The sequence below is a fragment of the Heliangelus exortis genome, chromosome 2 (assembly GCF_036169615.1).
Source record: "Heliangelus exortis chromosome 2, bHelExo1.hap1, whole genome shotgun sequence".
NCBI lineage: Eukaryota > Metazoa > Chordata > Aves > Apodiformes > Trochilidae > Heliangelus > Heliangelus exortis.
In genome coordinates, this window is record NC_092423.1 from 82,205,690 (window position 1) to 82,229,396 (window position 23,707).

Consider the following 23,707-nt stretch of genomic DNA (forward strand, 5'->3'; position numbering starts at 1 on the left):
AAAAACACACTCTGGTACAAACAAGATAAAGTTCATTTAGCCAAGTAGGAATTCTCTGAGCCTGAATATCTAGTCCTTTTATTGAAGAAATCATAATAGTTCAAGAAGTGTTAAGATATATCAGAAATGTGCTGACTTCAGGAAAGTACACAGGACCAAATGAAATACAGAAATCAAATGTAGTATAGACAGTCTCACCTGAAACAAACAAACAAACAAAACAACAACAAAACACCACAACTACAGTGCATTCTCATATTTAGTCCTGCCATTAAAAATGGAAATGAGAAAACCACCCAAAAGCTTCAAATCTAACATGCCAGATATAAGACAGCAGAAACTCCTTGCTGTACTATTGTTTTTGAGTAACTACAGGATTTTACAGACAGTAATGCAAAGACAGATTTTTGGTTTGGCTCAAAGCGGGGAAATATATATATAAGAAAACTGCATGGAACTGTCTTTTAGAAAAACACCGCAAATGAAAGTAAAGGGAACAAACTGGCTAATTTGTACCACAGAACACAGAAGCAGCCTGACCCCTCTCCAAGCATTACTGTCACCCAGCAGAATCTTCTTTGGTAATGACAAAGGCTCATGGTAAACTACCATATGGGGGAGAAACTAATTTATTTGGAAAAAAAAAAGTGTCACTAAAAAATACCAACAAACCAAACCAACAAACAAACAAACAAACAAAAAAAAAAACCAAAAAAATCCCAAACCCCCAACTTACACCTGCTATTGGCCAGGTCATCGCAAACCCTGCCTATTTCTCTCCTTTTTCCTTTCCATTTGCTTCACAACAGACAGCAATCTCATCCAGCACATCAGCTACACAGCAGAACATTTTGAATCCCCACTAGAATGTAGTGTGCTGTCTGCAGAATTTACACAAATCTAGTCTGTTTTTCCTTTAATACTAAAGTAGCATTGTGTGTACAAAGATGGAAAAGTAATTCCATGCTGAAAGGCAACTAAAGGATCACACTCCTTAATTTCCCTGCAAAATGCTACTGGAGAGTTACTTTTTTTTTCCCCTCCCAAAATAAAACCACCCCCATGCAAATACTTGGAACAGATTAACACTACGTGGTCTGCACATATATGCACTGTTCTACCACAGATATTAACATGTTAATTAAAGCTTGATCCTGTTATTATATCTATATACATACACACACAAATCCCAAGCAATTTCTATATGAATTCAACATTTCTCCATACTTAGGCTTATATAAATAGCCACTACACAATCCCAAACTGGTTATGCTTTTTTTTATTTTGGTCATCTGCACCAGGCACGGACACTCACCGACTTCAATTCATTCCCTCTCTTTCTTGCTTAATTTTTCAGGGAAAACGAGGGAAGATCTAGTCAAGTTGCCAGGCTGTTCACCAGTAAAGGATTCTCAAATGTAAAAAGTTATTTGAAAGTTTTTTCTTCATCCTCTCTAGAATAGGAGAGTTTCAAACTGGAGATCCAGCTTGTGTATCCCTGTCTGAAATAGCCAAGAGGCTTCCATCGAGAAGGAGGCTCCGGTCAGAATCCTCTTCACAACCTGTGGAGCCTTTCCTGACATCTTAACCGAAAGCCTCGCTGGCAGCCCCAAAGCCTTAACTTTCTCCTGACCTTCAGTCAGCTCCTGGCACTGAAGTTGTAATACCAGAGGAGGACAGATCAACAGCATACAGCACCTTCAAATGTTAAATCGCTGCTGCGTGGGTGTTCAGACGTGAGTTTAGAGACCACTTGTTTGGGGTTTTTTTCTTTGGTGTTGTTTTTTTGTTGTTTTTATAATCACAGCCACTATCTCAGAATACCAATAATTCACTTCATTGAGAATAATCCCACTGATGACAAGGCTGGCATTGGCACAGTCACGCTCGTCAGCTGGGAGGCTGTTTTTCCCCTCCCTGAGAAAGCTTTTTTTTCCCTGATTAACAAAGAAATCACACAAGTTTTTTGTGTACTTGGTATGCATGTGTCATTTTTCTATCTGTGGCATTTTTTTACCTGTTTATATCAGAAAGTTGAAACATTTTCACCACATTGATAGGCTAAGTAAAAATATAAAGAATAACACGTTCTTCAATGTGGGGAAATGGTGACCAGTGGATACTTACATAATCACTGGCATAAGGAATAGAGCAATATATCCATTTTCAAGGCAAAACCAGACAAATATTCCTCATCGTAGCTGAGTCTGTAAGTATTTCAGTGGACAAAGGTGTGCTGTCATTGGAGGGCACGAAAGAGCAGACAGAAGTGAGCTACATTAAACATTTGGATAGATTTCCACCACCGTATTAGCAGCAGACTGAGACAAATTAAAGCTTGGTCTCCCAAATAAATAGCACTTTTCTGACAGCTCTCTTACTTATTTTTTGTCCCACTTATTATTTACTCAGATTCTCCTGCTTGGCTACCACTTAACATACATCAACTATTAGTCATCATTATTCAGTCACGATTTAGGGTCTCATCCAGTTACAATCTGATCTATTTCTGACTGCAGTTAATAGTCAATAACTTAATGTTAAAGGTGGAAACAGAACACAACCCTGTAATTATTAATAGTGCCCTTATAACGCTACTTGCTTTTCCAAGGGTCTTCTTGTGTTTTTTTACTTAACTCCACACTAAAATACTTGCAGCCATCTCCTTAATAAAAAATGCTGCACAAAAACAACAGTTTATAAAACGCAGCCTGCACTTTCAACAACAACACTTTCCCAACCACTCCACAAATAAAAACTCTTGCTGCTCCATGGCTTTCCTTTGAGTCACAAGTAAAGAGCAACTAGATGCTAGAAACTCTGAATAACCCACACACCCACGCTCCGTGCGCCCAAAGAAGATCATTTCCCAGCAGACATTTGTGGGCTTGTTACTAACCATCCAGCTGCTAATTTAGCATCTGCTCTTGCTCTCGGGTTACCAGCAGGTTCCTCCCTACCCCACCACTACACTCTGAATGGGTTGTACTCACGCACGGCTTTGCTTCTCTAAAATACGCCGGTATATTTAGCAACAGTAAGCGACTTTACACGATAAGGAGGAGGCATGGTTCAGATTAAGTAGGTAAATAAAATTCGATCAAATTAACCAAAAATCAGGCTTCACAAAAGAGAAGTCTTCTTGATTTGGTCATTCCAGGAAAGACTTGAAAGAGGAACAAAAAAACTTTGTGCATTACAGTTAGGGAGGGAAAAAAGTATCATATTTTGCCCTCCCCTTTCTCTATAAGGCAACTTAATTAAATTAGAATTTCTTCACTACGAGACCAAAACAGGCAAGATATGCAATGTATTGTTTCTGTATAAAGGGAAAATCTTGGCTTTTTCGAAGTGTGTTGTTTTTAGAACTGGATTCAGACATTAGAACGTTACTTTCAGCTTTGCTGGAAAATAAAACTGCCAGCAGTTAAGAGAAGTTCTGAACTTTTTCTCTCAAGACTAAGTCAGTTTTCTAGACGTAGAGGACCCCGCTCTTTGTATATTACATTTAATTTTGTTACTATAATTTAACTTAATGGCTTATATCGTGATATCATAAAGTTACACAACATTCACTTGGTTTAATTATTAATAAGTTTTGAGATGGGGGAAAAAATTAATGTACTGAAGTACTAAACCAATCTAAATCAATTTACTGAATATGTGCACACAAACTGAGACAGTCTGTGACAAAAAGAATTTAATGAAGTCTTAAATGCTGTTTTAAAAGGTAAACATTTTTCATTGCATGAAAAAATAAATGCATTATCACCAACTCAGTTCTCTCATTTAAGTGTTCATTTAAAGACTGTTCTATTAGAATACATTTATTTATGCAAACTGTAATAAAGATGCCACATTACATATTGATATAGGCACAGAGAGATACTCAGATATAATAAATGAATTAATGCCAATATTTAGATCTGTAACCAGAGGTCATGTGGCTCATTATCAATTTTACATAATTACAAAGATGTGTATCAGAATACACTCATATTGTCTGTGAAAAGAGTTGGAATCAGACTAAACGAGAAAAAGAAGTAATTCTATTCTTACCTAAATCCTACCTCTAAGTCTAAACCTAAGGTTTTTAAGGGCTTCTTCTAACATGCTAGTTGTAAAATTTACATCTAATAATGTAAAACTTTATGATTATTACTATACCTGCACCAGATAACTTGCTACTTAATGAACACATTTTTTTCCCTCTTTTTTTCAGAAGCACGGGAGCCCTTGGAGAGTGAATACAGAAGTATGAACAGAAAGGTAGCAAAGAGAAAAAAAAAAAAAAAAAAAAAAAAAAAAAAAAAAAAAAAAAAAAAAAAAAGATGTGCACTTCTAAACCTTTCATATATCATATGCCCAGCTGCATCTTTATACACAGTCCTTGGGTCTGCTGTGTTCAGGACATTTTGGGACAACGGCTGCAGAAAAGACACAAGAATTTGAAACATCAAAGAGCTGCTGAAGTTCACCCAAGGAGTCACAGGGAGCTTGGGGGGTTGTGGATGAGACCTGAAAGGACCAAAGTGCTCAGGAGTGAGCAGAGCAGAGCACAGCAGTGGGACAGCAAACCACGGCAGAGGGATCCCCTTCCAGTGCTTTAATAACACAGCCCCCACGCAGCGATAACTTTACTCCAGATACAAATGCAAGGACACGATTTTCCTCTTCTGTCATGCCATAAAATTAGAAACTTGGAAGAGAGAATTAAAAAAAAAAAAAGAAAAAGAGAAATAAGCTTCACTATAAAGGGAAAGTTTAATTTTTTCCAAATGTTTTCTCCAAGGGAACTCTATTTACTCTGACCTCCCGACGACACGCATGTCCTTTCAGACAATTTTAATAAAACCATGAAGACCCGAACTCGACCACTTGTGAAATCTGCAGGTGCCATTGCCAAACCACAGAAACATGCTGACCACGTCTTGGAAGCATGAACAGTACAAGCCAACACAGAATTTCAGGCAATTTTGAGTCTGCATCGGATGTCAACAGGGCTGCCACACTACTGTGCAGCAATAAAAACCGATATCCCTCAGTCCTCATCCCCCAGTGTGCATTTTGAGAAGCAGAAGCCACTTCCCAAATTTTGATTCAGCTCATAGTACCAGCACCCTAAATAAGGGAAATTTCATTACGGAGCACTTAGTTTCCTCATGTACAGCAAATTTTATAATCTATAAGCTTGCGTGGTCTGCCGGATCATTACCCTTATAAATCCACCCATGACTTCAACATCTGCTCAATATAATTAGATTGCAGAACAACTCTTGAAGGAACAGCACAGCTGTAAGACACAGGGGACATGCTGGCTCCAGAAGCAAGGTCCCATACAGTAGCATTTATTCTCAATTTTACTCACACGCTGCCCAAAGCACAGCTTTTAATTTTCCATCTGCAATTCCATGTGAAACACAAACACAGTAATTCAGATATATGCTGCAGTTCTCAAAGGACACTAAAAATAGTCACACATTTGTTTTTAAACGCTGAGAGAGATGACCAAACCAGTAGGATTAAAGAAAAAACAGTGCCAGGAGCTTCTTCTCCCTGGTGCTACCCACTGGTACAAATGCTTGCTACTGACACTACCTGAAGGCAAGGACTGGAGAAGCTGTGCACTACCTATCTGTATGCTAAGCCTCCCAACACCAGGCAGAGCAGCCTCCAAAAGAAGCTCCTGCCCCTATGCCTACATCATTTAATTCTAAAGAGTTGAGATTATTTTCTGTGACAAGTACTACAAGACAAATCTCAGGCACTTCAAAAGGCACAAAAGGTACATCAAGTTTCTGATAAAGTTTTATAAAACCATTCCCCTGTTTGCTAAAAGACTATTATTTTTATTCTCTTAACTGTATCACTACAGTACAAATAAATACCATTTCTTTCTATACACAGTGATGGTATCCTTGGTTAAAGCAAATGGAAGCATAGAAAATGAGAGAAAAGTCTCTCTAGGGAGTTTTAAGGTTTTAATCTTAAATAATGCTTGGTGAATGCAATTTAATTTAGGAAAGCCCCTGTTGCCCATTTGGGGTTTTGTCTTCATATAAACAATGCTTATGAAAGATTTATAAATATTTGGTTACTGTTGCATAGGTATAGCCAGGTGCTAAACAGGGGATAAGAGGTTTCTCTGCAATTGGAGCTTCCACATTATGTTTTCTGCAGTAACTCTGCCTACCCCTCCCTGACAAAGAAAACAGAGTCTCCATGCTAGTGACACGTTTGTCACCAACAGCTCAGGAAAAGGGGAAAAAAGAAAGGAACAGCATTGGCTAAATTATTTCTCTAAGATTAATCAAAAAGCTGAAATACAAAACATAACCTTTAAAAGAGAAGATAATATATTTCCCCTTTTGAACTATTTGGGTCATTCACTTCAAGGGTGGATCTGTACCAGAGGCTGACGTGCACATCTTCTCTAACAAGAGCAGCACAGAGCTCTGTCCCCACTCACTGTACCTGGCCTCCTACCCAAATCTGGCACCTAAAGCTTTGCACCCAGGGAATGATTATGTGAAGACAGCTTAATATTTTATATACAGCACAGAGCTGTTTGTCCTGTAACAATACAGGTAAGTTACATAAAAAGTAACGACTGAAAACTGCCAATACACAACTTTTTTAAAAAGGTCTGTTCTGCCCCCAAAGAATAATTCAGCATTGCCAGTTTATTTACAGGCAAATTAAAGCTAAACTGTAAAATATGAAGTAATTTAAGAACTTTTTTTCCCCTCTATCACTTCAATACTAAACCGAATTTTTAAATCCAAAATTATTCTCAGGTAGTAAATTAGTATATAAATAACTGGCAATGCACCACAAGCAGTATTTCTTTCCAAGTAATTCCATATGAAAATGAAGCAGCATGGGGAATTTACGGTGCTTTTCATGGCAAGAAACCCACGGTATCTGTATAAACAGGTTTGATACTTGAGGCAGTTTTGTATTTGTAAAGTATTTTCCAGTAGACCTGGATCTCATTTTTAATGGGAAAAAGTATGGTATTTAACTGCTGGAATGCAAAGAGATTTCTTTCCAAAATACCTATGGCCAATTTAAGAATACACAATAAAAACAGTAAACAATTATATAGACAAGCAGTATTCTTAAATAAGGCTGGCATAATGGCATGACAAGTTGTGGGCTTTTCAAAACAATATTAGCACTATCTGGGCTTGCAAAAAGCACCAGAGAGAACAGAGAGCAAGTGACCTCCTTACCCTCAAACACTATCATCAACATATTGTTAGTGTCCAAGAGGTCATTAGCTGTAAAACAGTAATGGCAAAACAGTAATGAGCTGTAAAAAGTGGCAGCACTTCCAAGTCTACCATCATGTAAAAAAGGGAAGCAATGACAGGTGGAGAATACAGGGGAATATAGGCACTGAACTCACTTACCTTTGCATAAACACAGAAACCTACTCCCTCCTTTATAATGAGATACCCAATTTTTGTTGCTGCAACATAAACCAAACCAGAACGCCAGTGAAAAGAGCAGTGTGCACCCACAGCTGTTTCACCAATCTGCCCAAGGGAAGCCCATGCTGATCCCTCTCCCGATGCAGAGATCTCAGCCTAGCAAGTGAAGCAGAGCAAAACCGAATTCCAAGGGACCTTTGGCTCAAAAGCTGAATAAAAAGGCAATGGGAGTGCCAGCATACCCTGGTTTGCCTTACATAGGGCTAGAGGAAAATAAATTTTAAAAAAACCCAAAAAAACCAAAACACAGCTGAAGTATGAGAGGGAAGACTCTATATTTTGATCCTGGCATCAAGTAATAAAACACAATTATTAACTGCAAAATAGAACTACTAAAAGCAAGGAAATAAAATAACAGCTTACAGCCACTGGTATTTTACTATTTCCAGAATTCACAATTTGTCTTCTTCACCAACAACATAATCAAAGTTCCTTAGAAATGTTTCCTGATACCCATGGCTGTCTGGCTCAACTGGCTAACTACTAGTTGCAGAACAACTAACCCTTTCAGAAGAGTATTCTTTTGTTTCTTACAAATCCATGCAAGAGTTGTAAGGGGAATTTAGTTAACTATATTTGCTTAAACGTTACGAAGAAAAGCAACTTAACTTTCATCATGAAATGGTTTAATCATCAATATATCATTCTAGGGCTGTAGGTAATCTCCTCCTCAATGGTTTTATGAAGTTGGTACAATTTACAATACTTGAAATTAAGGGAGAAAATAGTAAACTAAATTTATTACTCAAAACTGAATAATAACTTCTTATTCTCCTCCTAAACACACGTTAATTCAGAAAATGCACAAATCTCAGAATTTAAGATTACTACTTTTCTGTGATTGCCCATGTAAAATGTGAGGTATAGTTGTTGTCTTTTTTTATTTGTGAGTTTCATCCTGGACTCTCTATCCATCCCACATGGATACACGTGTTGGTCTCAAAAGTGGAAAAGCTAGGTTTGATAAGAAGGAAGGAATTCTACACTAACACATTATATTTGGGAATAACAAAGTTGATCTCAATATAGCAATCCTCCACTTGTGCAAGTGCAGCAGCAAAAATATCTTCTGATCTATAAAAGTCCTTACAGAGTTTGAGGATGATGTCTTGGCACACTCTGGTTTCTCCCCAGCATCCAAGTTCCAGGCTGAACATAGGCAACTCCACCACAACACACAGCCCCGTGCTGGGGGATCTGCAGCTTCCCTGGGTTCAGGAAGGGTTTGGGAATCACTGATGACAGAAACTGGTCACAGTTTGTCCCTTTCTTGACAAGCCTATCCAGGGAATTAAGATGCACAAGATATCCTAAGGAGCCATAAAACAAGACAGTAAGGAGACTGCACATCTCAAAAAGCACAAGCACGTTGTAATATTATTTTGTAAAAATATTATAATATTATTTTCCCACTGTGATGCTGCTCTGTGTTGCTATGAGGTGACCAGGTGACCCTTCAGTTCAGCACAAGCAGAGAAACAGAAGTAATTAAAAGCAAGTAAAATAAATGTGTTAATTACAACACAAGCAGTTCAGCAACATGATCTGACCAAGTTGTAGCTGTATTTAATGAATCGGTAGAGTCAGTCTTCAGAGCACCAGAAGGTGTCAGAGTACCAAGATTTTAATCACAGCAGAAGCCAAAGGTTGGTCTCCTTCCCAAGGAGAAAGCCCTGTCCTAGCAGGGACTGAGCAAAACATTTGTCAGAGCAATTGTGAGCGATATCAGGAGCTCTATTAGAGCAGAGAAAGCTGTCCTGACACATGAGCTCTAATTTATGCAGAACACACCTAGGCTTGGTACCAAGTATCATGAGAAGTTACTTAGGGAAAAAAAAAAAAAAAAAGGAAAAAAAAAAGACAAAGCAGGAATTTGGACGCAAACCAAGAGATTCCCTCATCAACACCCAGAATCAATGCTGTGCTGTTTAGAAATAAAGCACTGCCAGAGGAGAAGAAAAGCACAGAAAAGAGCTTTTTCATCCAGACTGGCTGCAACTATCTATTGATTTTGGAGACTCCCCTTGTGGCACTATCAGACAAAATCGGAAGGGAAAAGACATGCCACATGCACAGTAAGATCAGACATGCCATCCTTGATGTATTGACCTAGATAGTTATTTTTGTGGCATATGCAAGATATTCACCTAAAACAACAAAGAAAAATACCGAAATAAAAGCCATTTCAGCACAGAATTAAGAACAAAAATGAGATAACATTTCATTATAAATTAACCTGGAGCTCTTTCTTTTTGGGAACCTACTGAAGCAGAGGGGAAAAAAGTAATTATTACACCCCAAAATAATTCTACACAACAAAAATATAAGAAAAATTAATATATTCAGGGATTTTGAACAGAATCCACTACTTCGTTTTCTCTGACACTGGAAAGACACTACTATAGCTCCCATCCCATCTCCAGGGTGAGGAAAGGAGAATGCCCACTGTGGGATGTGTGAAGCAGGAAGGATGAGATGAGCTCTTGAAACCAAAGTCATCTGGATAATCCAAAACAGAGCTCTTTGCAGCTTTCCTCTTGTGTCTCTGGAGAGGTCAGCTTTGACCAAGCTGCCTCTGCATCTGGTGGATCTTATGGACACCACAGCACGAGGACTTTTTTGCAGCCTTGGAGGACAAAATCCCTCGTGTCTTATCACATCATCTCCTGACACCACGTAACACGAGTACCAAAGAAGAAACCCAGCAGTCTCAACCCAAAAAAACCCCAAACTGCTTTTTCAGAGGAAAGGGGACCAGAAAGCTAACAACCATCAGACCTGGGAGACAGAGGCACCAGATCATCAATGGTGCATTCATACTCAGGCTGTTGAATGTTGTTGTTCTCTAGTCTAACTAAACAGATAAAAAATTAACAAACAACCCAATAATATAAAGAAGGTTTATACTGTCTTACTATGGTAGCAAATACCTTCATGAAAACAATGTTTGAAAAGTCACAAAGTATCTCATCAACCATCAATGTTACCCATTTTAAATTGCTATGTATTTGTGTGGTCTGCAAAAAAGGAGGAAAGAAAAGTCATTAACCTTTGATTACCAAAAACACAGAGCTCTACCCTTCTGGCTCAACTTCACAACAACAACAAAAAAACAGTTAGCAGCTGATTGGCTCAGCATGCATTAATATAAGGAAAAACTAATTGCACACTGAGAGAAAACAAGTACAGCAAACAGAATCATTCTGCTTGTTAGTCATCTTTGATAAAAAGATAAAGTAATGATTATCAGATTCAGTATTTCTGGATTGGTACTTGATGTTGAACCTTACAATATGGATGTATTTAGAACACCAATAACATAAAATGTAAATTTTTTGCCATCTATCTTGAATACCAGTGGTATGACTTCATGTCTTATCTGTTTATTTTATTGGGTAAATAAGTTTTCAATGGTAGTACCACAAAACCAGCATGTCTCAGAAAGACTACTTTGTTCTAGCCTTGGAGTTACTGCTAGAACTTGCTATGGAAACATCAACTGCAGCACAACAGCTTCAGGAATAGTGAGGCTTGAATTTATTCACCTTCTTGCTCAAAGAAAAAGGGAAGACTCTAGGCTGCTAGGTGGTCCTGGCAGTTTGGTGTAGTAAAAACTACTACACATTTAATCCTCAGCCCTTCCTGTGCCCAGCAGGTCTTTGAATGGGGGTTTTCTGTAATCAAGTTCACTAATTATCCTCCTGCTGATTATTTAGGTGAAAGACTCTCCATCAGCTGAGCAGCTCCTTTTTGCATACTCCACAATAACACAGAGGCCAAGCAACATCCAGACCAACCTCCTAATTTACACACATGTTAATCACCCTTAATAAAAATAAAACACGGAAGAATGCAGAACCAAACCTGAAAACACAGTCTGTCTACTGATCCTCTGCGAGTACCTGAGGTCCACCCTACCCCAAATTCTCACTTCATTTGCACTCACTCACTGCTTCAAGGGTGCTTAATGCCTTAACAACAAAAATGAAAGCATGCAAGTGTTGTATCATGTTTTGATTACCAGAGAAAGCTTTGTAGTTTCTATTTCATCACTGAAACTGCCAGAGGAGACTGCCAGCTCTCTTCCATGCAACACATCACAAGGTACACACAAAGCACAGCTTAGCATGTGAATATCAGGTTGAATTTAAAGGGTCAGCAGTGAAAAATTATTTTTTTGTCCTCAAGACACTCTCAATCTGGAAGCTGTAGCAGGAACAAAGGAAGATAAACAGCAATAACATTCCCAATCTACTTGGTTTCTCTGAATATGGCAACTACTCTTCACGAATGCACAGCCTATTAGACAGCACCTTTGCTGGGAGATTCATGAAACCAAAAAACCCCAAAGTTTCCGGTGCAAGGGGACTAAAGCAAGTATGAGATGTTGTGTGAGGCCCTGCCATGCAACCTCTGTGACTCACTCCTTGGCATGGGTTAATTCCCTGGCTCATCGCTGACACTCTCATGCTGAAACTATGACAACAATATACTATTCCCAGCATCACTTATTTAACGATAAGCTGCCTGGCTCACTGGGCAACTAACAGCTCTGGAAACAGTCTATACATTAAGAGGCTTATTATGTTAATAAGGGTTGCAATTTCTATTAGTTGGAAATGCAGCTACTCGTAAGAGATTCTTAAATTACAATTTTAGCTGGAAACACAGATTTTAATTTTAATCACTGAATTCCCTTGCACTGCATCCTAGTGCAGGAGCTGGCTTAAGCCAATACAGAAAAATAAGTTTCTAAAGACCCTTCAATCTCTTAGAAGAAGCATTAAAGTGTGAAAGCTGTCAATTTTCATGGAAATCGATGCCAGGGCAACACAAAAAGCTGCAGTACACAGAACACAGTCACTGCCAGAAAATCAAGTGCTGCTGATGCTAACAGAGTAGTTGCTGAAGACCAGACACAGGGGAATACTTGTTAAGGCACTGAATTGTGATTCAGAAGAAGCAACTTATTTCCCTAACTCTGCCATGGGCCTCTTGGCTGCTTTTGGAATAGGTCACGTAAATGTGTTCACCCTTTTGCCTTTATAAGTAAAATGAAGTCCACTACATGTGTTTCTTTAATCAAAGTAATATGAAGAACTGTTCATAAATGCTTCTAAGATAAATCAACTCTGTGACAACAGCTGTCTTAAAAAATATTTAACACACCACAGATGTTTAAGAATACGTATAAATATGCAAGAAAACTCTCATCCCTTTGAAGGCAAAAAAAAAAATCCTTTCATTCTGACCGTAGTTGTACTGGACAATGCATCAACTAAAAATGCACCCATGAGAATGCTCTAAATTGTAATTAACGCACACACACTCCATATCTTTATCTAGTGCAGCATCCTAAAAACTCACTGCAATTCAGCTCTGGAAATTGGTGCAGCTTGCCAGGATGGGGTGGCAAGTAAAATCTTTTCCATCACAATGTAGTGCTACCACCTGAAGAGCAGTAAAGTGCTTTCATAAAGACAAGAAATAAGACAAAGTATAAACCTACAGAAAAATTAAGCTGGAATTTAAAGAAAAAGACATGAAGAATCAACAAGACAAGTAACAGTAGGAAAGAGAAGGCTCGATTTCATCTACCAGTGGCAGGAACAGCATAGAAGAGCAAGATGAGAGAGTATAGCAAGTATCCATGGGAAAGAAAATTTCAACAGACAGTTGGGAGACTGGGAGAGTAAAATCAGATCCTGAATATTCTAGGCAGTCAAGAAATAGAAGAGACTATAAAGAGACATATATTTCATCCTTTTACCCTGGTACAAGACTAACAGATTTATGGAAAAAAAAAAAAAAAAGGGAAAATAGAATACAAGAAATGAGAAACTGGAATTCAGAAAGAACAGCTGTCAGGACTGGATTGCATTGCATTTATCACCATTTAGCTTATTCTTACAATTAGCTTGCTTATCTTCAGCAATCCTGAGATGTTAGTCATAACTGAAACCACAAATGTCTTCCAGTACATTAAATCAACAGCTATATTCATACAGAAGTCCAAAACACAGTAGAAATTGCCTTGTTTCATTTTATGCAGCAGCAATTTGTCACAGCAGTACACATACAAACAGGGACACAACGTGATGTATAATACCAAAAGCACAAGTGTCAGCCTTGCAACTGGCCAAGGCAGCAGTCTTCAAAGTGGGTACCACACTCCTAGACTGCATTTCTAGTTACAGTCATCACCCCTTGTCATACAGTACTCTGCTCACTACACTGGAATCTCGTATAAAATACAAAGCAGGCAAAAGACACGTTTATAAATTTGCTTTAAGAATTAACTACTTGGTTGTTTCTGTAAGTCCTAAATCTTGTAACATCTGAAGGTGAGACAGAGTACAGTGTAAGCACTGCTATGCAGACATTCATCTAAATGTTCAGCCGACAACAGTTCCCTCCAGGCTTCTCAAGACAAAGTTCACAAATAATACACTTAACGTAAGGATAACTGTAAAAATTATTTTTCTATTTTTCTAAAGCTGGATGCGCAGTTTCACAAAGTACACCACTTACCTATGTGAAGTAAGTACAAAATAATATGAAAAGGTTTCAACAAGTTGAGATGCACAACTTGGTCAATACCTGGGTGCTTGCTTTTCTGCACGTAAAATTTACAGATATTTTGCAAACTATACATGACTTCAAGGGTCACTTCAATACAGCAGGTAAGTCCCTTCAAAGCAGGTGTGCTAGTGTGTACCTGGATTTGTAACTACTGAAAGTCCCTGTAAGATCAGGAAAGAAGCCGAGGCACAGAAAATAAAGGTCCTGCTTAAAGAAAGCACTTATACATCTTGTCTAACATAAAGCTTTCCTCATATTTGCCAGAGACTTCAGTGGAAGCTTTTCTGTGCTCTGAAATATAGAGGCATGGACAAGGACCTACAAACCACAGGTTTCAGTAAGAGACTGAGATGCTTCAGTAACAGCAAAAGCAGCTCTGCACTGTGTGAGGCTCCTAACAAAGCAGAGAACAGAGCAGATCCCCTAAGTCCACATTTTAGGCTTGAGCCAGCTATGCCACTTATGACCATGGATGCCAATTATGCCATGTTATGGTCAAAAAAGTCACCCATCAGATATTCAAGACACACAGAGGCCTAGCTCTGCCCTCCCTAATGAAATAAAAGTAGATACAGACTAGGTTTTCAACAAGTATATTTTTCTGTTCTAGCACCTGTTGCATGATCACAGAAGAATAAATCCTAATTTCTGCTGCTACTGATTGTCTTAAATTCACCTTCATAAAAAAAAAAAATAAATAAATGTTAATTAGCATTACAGGCTTGGTAAAGCCTTACAAAACCCATGCCAAGCAAATGATAATAAAAGTCATGGTGCTGAGGTCTACTTGAAACTTAGAAACAGTAAGAACGCTGCAACAGCAACACAAACTGTATTTTTTCTTTGCCATTTAAAACAACAAAAAAACCCACAAGTATTCTACTTTTAAATGTGCAGTTCTTAAGCAGCCATTCTATGAAAACAGAGGTAGGCCATTTATTTATCTCTGTAAAGCATACAGCAGAGCTGCTCTACCCTGTACCAAAAGATACATTAAATTTGTTCACTGTTTAACAAGGAGACTCTTAACATTGCTGTTAATGATTTACATAGAAACAAAACAGCTCTTTCTAAATTTTGTTAAGACTTGTGAAGTTGCGGTCATTTTAACCTTTTGCTTTCGTGACTGCAAGCGAAACCAATCAATAAGTTAGCAACACGTACAGCATTTCTTCTGCCATGAAAGGAAAGCATTTCTGCCACAAGTGGCCTTAAAAGACAGCGTTCCCCAGGCACGTTCCATAGCTGCAGCTTGCATCTGGATTCATAAGGGAGCCAAAAAGCCAAACACAAAGCTGTCCTCTTGCAGCAGTTTCCTGGCCCTAGCAGATCTCCTCACTGAGTGAGTAAAACCTGTTTAGGAACCAAACATTCACTAGTTTCCAGTGAATTACAGACCATTTGGTGAAGCTCACCCCTAAGAGCACAAGACACATGCAGGATGGGAACTTCTGACTTGCAAGAGAAGGCAACAAGAAACATCTCAAGGCTGAAATCAACTCAGATAAAGCAGACAGGGAATCCCCATCAGAGCTCACCACAGTGTTGTCATCAGCTTCCATAGGAGTGGATTAGCACCCACACACTTTGCTATAGAATATCATGTGCATCCTTACCTCATGACTGGATTCACCTCCTTGAGCCAGGTCAGGAGCAATCCAACTGCAGTTGGATCTGTAATTTTGTTTTAACTGTAATTTTGCTTTATATACATGATATCTGAGGTTGGCTGCGGGCAGCTTTACACAGATGAAACTGGCTATGTAGGATTCCAGAGGTTCGTTCAAAAATGTCCTCAGACTCCAATGCTCCCCTCTGAGATACACCAGACATGCTTTCTCCTTGCAAACTCAAACTCTTGATACCAAGTTATCAAGAAAACTTTTTAATCAGCACTTCATCTGAGAAATTCTAGATACTTTTCAAAGCAGACATGTAATTGGCATCCTAGACCTCCTCTTCATCAGGACTTAAGAAAGCAGCTATACCATTACATAAGCTAAATACAAAGGGAAAGCATATTCCATCTCCTGCTTTTCAGAAAAGGTTAGCTGAAAAGGTCATGACTAAACAGGTTCATTTTTAACAGGAATTGAGCATTTTACTTACAAAAAGAGCAGCTAGCTATGTTATCCTCTGCAAGTCAAAGAACCATTGTACACAGTTTCATTAGCACAGCCCTAGCAGCAGCATCCTTTCTTCACCCATCACTCCCCACCCTACCTTCTGAGCTGGGCTCTACAAGACTTGCTGTCACACACAGAAACTCGGGAAATCAAACCTAACATAACAACTGTGGTCCACTAACACGTACTTTGAAGCTGTTTTCTACTTAGTCGAAAATGAATTTGACATGAACAGGAAAAAAAAAAAGCTGCTGAAGCAATCACAGTCTTTTTCAGTCCACGCAGCCAGTGTGAAGTAGAGCAGCAAATCGCAGCAAGCGGACAACACAGCTCTTAAAACTTGCCCAGCTTCTGATCTGACAAAAGAGATCACTTGGGAGTTCATCTCGCTGCTGCTCTCATCGTTTAATTAACGGACTGACAAATTCACTGCTGGCACACAGGGTGTTTATTTCTCCTCTGGAAGCACAACCTGTGGCGTGCACTATGACTGCTGTTCAGCCCTCCGCTGCCACAGCGCTGCCTGTCACCAAAGGCGGCCGGCACCGGGAGGGAGCAGCGGCCGGTACCGCGGTTACCGACCAGCCTCTGGCGATTTTTGGTATTTATAATTCGATCTTGGCAGCGTTTTCCTCTCCTCTACCGCGGCTGTGCGGTGGAGCCGAGGGACCCACGGCTGGGGCGGCTGAATAAACCTTTCAAAGCTTTATGGCAGCTGCCTGTTGGCACACAGGCAAACTGGAACTCAGGCGAGAACCCACGCCGGCGGCCGTGGGCTTCCCCGCACAGGGTCTCCGGCCGGATCCCGCCGGGGTCCCACAGAGCTCCGGCTCACCCCACCGCGGCCCTGACTCCCCGCACTGCGGCCCCGGCTGCAAACGGCGGCGGCCCGGGACGGGTGCTGCAAGTGAGGGCCGCCAAGCCGCCCCCGCAGGGCCAGGGGGCGCCTGACCAACCCACGCAACCCTCTGGAAGAAATGAACCCCAAAACCAAACCCCGCCCTTCAACCTCTCCGGCCCCTGCCGACCGAGGGGCAGCGACAGCAGCGGGGTCGGGTGCGCCCCTTCCGAAGGGGAAAGGCGAAGCGGACACCTTTCCCCGCTCCTGACCTTTCCTCACCCCAGCACACCCCTGCCGTCCCCTCCTCCCCGGCCGAGAACCATTCCTGGGGTGGCCTGCCGCCACCCCAGCTCTCCGGGGTGGACTGCCCGGTGCACGGCGGAGCGCGGACACCTGCGCGCCGGCTCCGACCTCGGCGGCTCGCTGCCCCGAGAGAGGGAAGGAGGGAGAGAAGTAAAGAAAGCACCGAGGCCCCGCCGGTCAACGCGGCTGCTGCCTTTGCCTGGAGCCGCTCCCGCCCCAAGGAAGCGGGTGGCGGTGGGGAGGTGTCTTACCCGCTGGGAGGCTTGCTGGCCCCGGGGCGGACGAGGGTCTCCATGGCCGGGCCTCCCTCGCCGCTTTCTTACGGGACGGGCTGGTCCGGACGCGGTCCCGTAGCGGGGCAGCGGCAAAGGTCGGCAGGGGGTGGGGGGGAGGAGGGAGGGAAACGGAGAGGGAGGGAAGAGAGTGAGAGGAGTGAGAGCCGGGCTCGCCCCCTCCCTCACCCCCACCTACCCCGCCCGGCCCCACTCCCCGCCCCACCTCCAGGCGGCACTGCCTCCGGTCGCAGCCGCTCCCGGGTCCCAGGCGCGGCCGCGGGTGGCCGGCGGGGATACCCTGCGAGGCGGCACACGGCAGCCCCTCGCCCGCCTTACCGGGCCGGCAGGGAAGCAACAAGGCGCCGCAGGCACTAACAGCTCGGGCTTCTCCCGCCGAAGAGGAGGCTGCCCGGCCCGGGCACTCCGGGGCGAGGGTCAGGCGTCGGGGCTGGCTGCGCTCCCGGGGGCGAGCGACTCTTCTCCGTTGGCCACTGCCCGCTCAGCGGCCCGGGCAGCCCGGGAGTGCGGGGGCGGGGGCTCTGGCAGCCCGTTTCCATGTGACTGGCCGGGACAAATGCAAACGCGGCGGCGGCTCCGCGGGCACTGCCGGGGCGGCCGCCCACGCCGAGGCGGAGGACAGGAGGGGATGGGGAAACCCGCCCGGAGACGGAAGCCAAAACCCTCACGACCGGCACCAGCTCAGAAAACCCTCCTGCACCGCTTATGACAAACTTGACAAGGCGGCTGTCAGCCAGGCGGCTGTCCCCCGAGGCTGAGCCCCGCGGGGGACGAAGGCTCTTATGAGCCTCAAGCCCTGCCCAGTACCGAACCTTGCGGCATGAGTTAACCTGGCTTCCTGTTACCTTTATTCTTACGAGTTCTTTACTTTTTTTTTCCGGAGGCGGCGCAAACAACTCCTTAAAAATTAGTATCGGCTCAGGTCAAGAGAGGGGCAGGAGGGCCGTAACAAAGCAGGCACGGCAAGGCAGGGTTCTCCGGGGTGTTTCAAGCCAGCAGCGGCGAAGGCCGTGCCGGGCTCCGGCGCCCTCCGCCTCGCGTCCCGGGCAGGGTCGGCACCCCGCGCAGGATCCGCTGGCACAGCGGCAACGCGGGCAGCAACCCTGAAATCCCGGTGTGCTGTTTGAGAAATACTCCCTTGATGCCCTTTCCCCCAAGAGAGGAGCGGGGGTGAAAGGAGGAGGGGGAGCTTGGCTTATGTTACTGCAACGAGTGCCTGCCCTGGGATGTGCCCAGCATTGGGGCATCCTCACCTCTCTCAGGAGTTTCAGGAGTTTGTCTGCTCTCCTTCCAACCTTCTCTGTTTCGCCTTGCTTTCCTGGCCACGGTGGGAGGGATGCGAAGATGAAAGCCACCTCAGGCCAGGAACCAAAACAGGAGAAAGTAGGCTGAGTGAAGTGATGGCAAGAAGCTCAGGCAAGGGCCTGGAAGAAGGGGAAATGCTGATTGACTTTACCTTTTCACCTGGCAGCCTTGGTGACAATCACACGTGTTCTGGTTAACAGTCACCCATTTCCCCAAACTCCTCCCATGGGTCGGGCTTGAGCTCCCATCTCTGCCTAATGCTTACCATCAGAAAGTGTCTTGCCCAGCTTGGTAGGCTGAGTAAATGCAATCAACTTCTCTGGCCGCAAAAGTGAGAGCTCCTGACGAAGAAGGAAACGTTCAGACATCCCATCAATTTGGAAGTAACAGAAAAGGCCATACTCATCTTTTCCATATGATATGAATGGAAGATGACCACTAATAATGATGCTCACTTTTGTTTTGTACCAAGGCTATTACAATCAAAATACCTGTTTCTGTGCATTTACCCATGTGTAGAGCAGAACTACTTCTTTTAGTGTTCTTAATTTTGTCTTCTCTGCTTTAATAACCTGAGGTCTCCCCTTAATTCCTGTCTTCTCAGCAGAGTTAATGCTGCTTTCTGTTTCCTCCTCTCCATTCCTGACATACGCAGATGGCCTAAGGGCAAGGGAGGCAGCTGGCTGTCCTAGCCCCAGGTGGAGAAACAAAAATACAAATTTGCAGAAGCAAAACATTGATCTTTAATTTCCCTGTTACCATGGGCAGAAATTTTCTGAGCCATCACAGCTCAGTAATTACCCCAGTCACCTGCACCACATGCAAAACATTGATCTCTAATTTCCCTGTTACCATGGGCAGAAATTTTCTGAGCCATCACAGCTCAGTAATTACCCCAGTCACCTGCACCACATGCCACGATTACAAGCCACAACATTCTAATTTGCCCTTATGAAAATAAGCTTACATACTTTATTTTGCAGTTCAGAGACTGCAGGCTGTCAGTTACCATAACTCCAGGAATGAATGGTGGTCTGTTAAATCACAGGAGCTCTGTTCATAATTCATTCAGTCATTTTTCATCTCCCCTTTTTATTGCTAAATCTAAATTAACTCCTCCATAGTCTAGAATAGATGCTAAGGCTGCACAAAACCCCTGCAAAACCCCCCCTAGATCTTTCCATCATTAACAAACTACATTGCTCCGTTTATTTCAAGACCATGAAGGAACTTCTCTTGACTTAGCTATAACTTCTGCTCTACTGTGAAATGCCCAGAAAGTGGAGGTGTGCTCACCATGCATCCCACTCACTTCTCCCTTTCCCACCCCTGCCTCCTGCACCCACTGGCATGCCCTGGTACACTCTCACTCCTACTGACCCCATCCTTCTGCTCTTATTTTGTGAAGCCAGCACCACACTATCTCCTCGACATGAATATGGTCCTGCTGCTGTTCCAGTTTCTCTCACCCTCTCCTACTCACTTCACCATGTTATGTTACTTTATTCTCTAGCAGCACCGTATACATATTTTCTGTTTGATAGCCTCTCTTCCAAGTCTTACAAAACATTCTTCTGGGGGGTATAGAAAGCTGTCATAACAAAGCATAAAACATAAAAATTTCATTAGTTACATTCAACCCTTTTTATATAGCATGGCAAAAGAGAAAAAACACTGCAAAATGATAATTTTAATACACCTCCAGGGCACTAGGAGCAGCAGCACTGACTGCTGACAGTGCCGGTTCTTCAGTCCCATTTAGCTGATGGAAAAGCTGGGTGAAATGTGGGGAACTCACTCTGTGATGCAACACGGGAATCTGCTTCTCTCCAGGCTCCTTGGCACTGGGCCCAGCTCTCAAAAAAAGGGCAAAGGGAGCATTTCTAGTGTGCATTGTAATCCCCACAATCAGGGTGCTATACTCGTGTTTTAGGCAAAGGGCACTTGTTCCAAGAGGGGCTGTATGAACAGCCAATCTCATAAAAAAAAAAAATTGTATTAGCCAATCTCATAAAAATGTCCATGAGACTGAGCATGTTCAGTCCCCACAGGTCTGGCTTTTTAACCCTTTCCTCTTTGTATCACTTCAGCACAATTTAGATGGCCTCCTCAGTGTGTTTCCTAATATGAGGTTATTTGGATGAAAAAATCCTTTCTGTAAAGTAACTTAGGCCTTAAAAAAAAAAAAAATCTCTAGCGCTATTTCACATTTCTTCACTTAGACAGAATAGTCAAAACATTATTACTATTTTTCCTCACCTACACTGCTAAGAATACTACTGAATCAAACCTTTAAGGCCACATTCTTCTTCTGCTAAAACTGGTCTGTGGTGTTTCAGGAATTTGAGTTTGTAGTATAAACTTAACTGAACACGTAAGGAATCTAGTAGGACAAGTCTGATGCCAAAGAATTTGTTTCTAATGTAGCAAAAAGAGGTTAAAATTAGCTCAGCATTAGCCAACATTCACTGGTTAACCAGGTCCTTTCTCTGGTCTAGCACATTTCACTTCCTATAATTTAGATGTCTGAGGACAATCTTAGAATTGGAAACCAAGTTTCAGCTCAAAAACCAAAGCAAAAATACAACAAACCTGAATTTATAGAAGGAGAATACTGTGAACAGAAGTTAGTTAATGTGGTTATGTTCACTTAATAGCAAACACACATTTTTGACCACATAAATCCTTTTCCCATTCTAAGCAATCTAGAAATTGCAATTTAAGCATTAGTCTCTAAAAGAGAGTCAATTTACTGTACAATTGAAAAATTCCTGGCTATGTAATTACAGCAATTGGATCTGTGTAGCTCCAACCTCACAAAATTCTTTTCTTTTTCTCTTCACAGAAAAAAAAAAAATGAAGGGAAATGAGATTTTCAGGGCTTGCTAGGCTGTATTCTTAAATCCCAAAGCTACCCTTCCACAGAAAGTTGTTTTGGGATTTAGCCCCACAGGTCCTATTGTTTTTATTAGGAATGTGAAATAACTCTGAGCAAATTATACCAGTTTTAGATGAACATGTCAGAATAAAATAAAAACAATGCATAATTTTGAGCAAATACCAAGTCATTGCTGGTCCGTACGAGACTAACACAACATTATCAAATACCACTGAAGAGGCTGAATTTGTTTTGGAAGGCACTGTGACTGCCTGAGTGGGGCATTCAAGGAAGAATGAGGATATTGTGCTTGGTTCTGCCCACAGTCAAGCAGCAAATCACTGACAGCTTTCTAGTTCATCTGTTTTTTCTCTTACTTTCTGAGGAGCCTTCTCAGTGACCCAGTACCTGACTGTAATTGTACAGCATCTAGAGGACAGCAAAGACAGCTCCTGCCCTGAACAACCTAGGGGTTTTGGAACAGAATTTAGGTTTCTTCAAGTTTTAGTGTAAGACATCCAGGATGTCAATTGAGGCTCATAAGTAAAGAACTGAAATTACACTGATAGTCCAAAAAACATATCAAAGAAGCCATCTGCAAGGGCCATTGGATATGGATACACATTTCTGTAGCTTTAGCTGAGATTGTTAATATTTCTAAGCTGTCAGGTGATAACTTCCTGCACATGGAGAAATACTGAAGCTTACCCCTTGCCTTGCTACCTCACAACCTGTTCTGAGAGATCCCTCTAGAGATTTTTTTCTTTTATATTCTAAAATTTGCTGAAGTCAATGAAGACTTTGAGGGCTATTGGGCCTTAAGACACCTAGAAAAAGGAACTGGGAGCATGATGGAGAAAGCTAGAGACTCTCCCAGCCTCCACATAGAAAATACCATAGGGGAAGCCCCTGCTTGACCATTCATTCCCACATTCAAACCTTGGGGTGGTCTGGAAAACAGTGAAGTGGAGAGTGAGAGGGTGCAGTGTGGCAGAGGAGTGGGTGCAGATGCAGCGCCAGCCCAACACTGATGCTCAGGAGCCACAGGGCAGACTGAGCAGTGTCACACCAGGTAAAAATATTCTGGAAAGGGAGGTTGGTTTTGCCTTACAAAGTGTTTCAGAGCATGAATTTAGGGCAGGGAATGGAAATAGAGAAACCATTTAAAGCTGCATTGTGAATAGAATAAGAGGAATTTCTGTGAATGATGCAGCCATCAGGAACTTAAAACCAGGTTATTTAAAATGTGACTAAAAGTGGACACAGCAGGCTTCAGCATAACCCAGACTGAGGCTGATATATCTGTATAATATGCTGGTATAATCTTGCATCTAAGAACAGTAGACCTCTGGGAATTTTGTTTTAAAAGCTGGGTATTGATTACATGGTTATTCTTTCATTCTTCCTCTCTTCCCCCCTTATAGTCTCTTGTTTTTCTCTAAAATTTTGTACCATATATTTTGGAAAAATAGCTTTGTATTTCTTCTATTTTCTACCATTCCTCTTATGGCAGCTTTCTTTTATTTTTTTTTTCCCATGATTTGAAACCCCTGGCCTAGTTTGCAATTAAACTGACATTAATGAAAAAATATTTCCCTGGACAAATTACTGGCCTTACCCTCTGTGTCAGAGCTCATATTCTTGTGCTCATCTCTGTTGAGACCCCTCCTAGGCAAGATGCTAAAGTAAGATGATGCCCAAAGTTACAGAACTCATACTCATCTAAGAACAGTGTCAGAGAAGACAATAGCATTATTCAGGGAAAATAGAAAATTAGTCTTGAAGTGATATGTGATTTATGTGATTTTGTATGACTGGAAAAAAAAAACCCCAAAACATTTGGCATCCTTAACTGGCTTACAAATCAAATTTGAATCAAAGCA

General features: G+C 41.9%; 1 protein-coding gene across 22 annotated transcripts in view; it reads right to left on the reverse strand.

Moving 5' to 3' along the window:
- Window positions 1–23,707, reverse strand: part of COBL (cordon-bleu WH2 repeat protein) — a 174,509-nt gene that overhangs the window by 146,105 nt on the left and 4,697 nt on the right. For 3 of the 22 annotated variants that reach the window (XM_071736757.1, XM_071736769.1, XM_071736750.1), the window contains exons 1-2: window positions 17,960–18,191; window positions 17,600–17,679 (exon numbers count right to left, since the gene is read on the reverse strand). The exons of 3 other annotated variants lie outside the window; for them this stretch is intronic. In XM_071736757.1, coding sequence (XP_071592858.1) covers window positions 17,600–17,643 — 44 coding nt within the window. In that variant the 5' untranslated portion in view covers window positions 17,644–17,679; window positions 17,960–18,191. Of the gene's footprint in view, window positions 1–1,315; window positions 1,337–17,599; window positions 17,680–17,846; window positions 18,195–23,707 lie in introns of those variants that run through there. 16 more of the 22 variants (XM_071736752.1, XM_071736775.1, XM_071736758.1 and 13 more) reach the window with 12 other exon arrangements.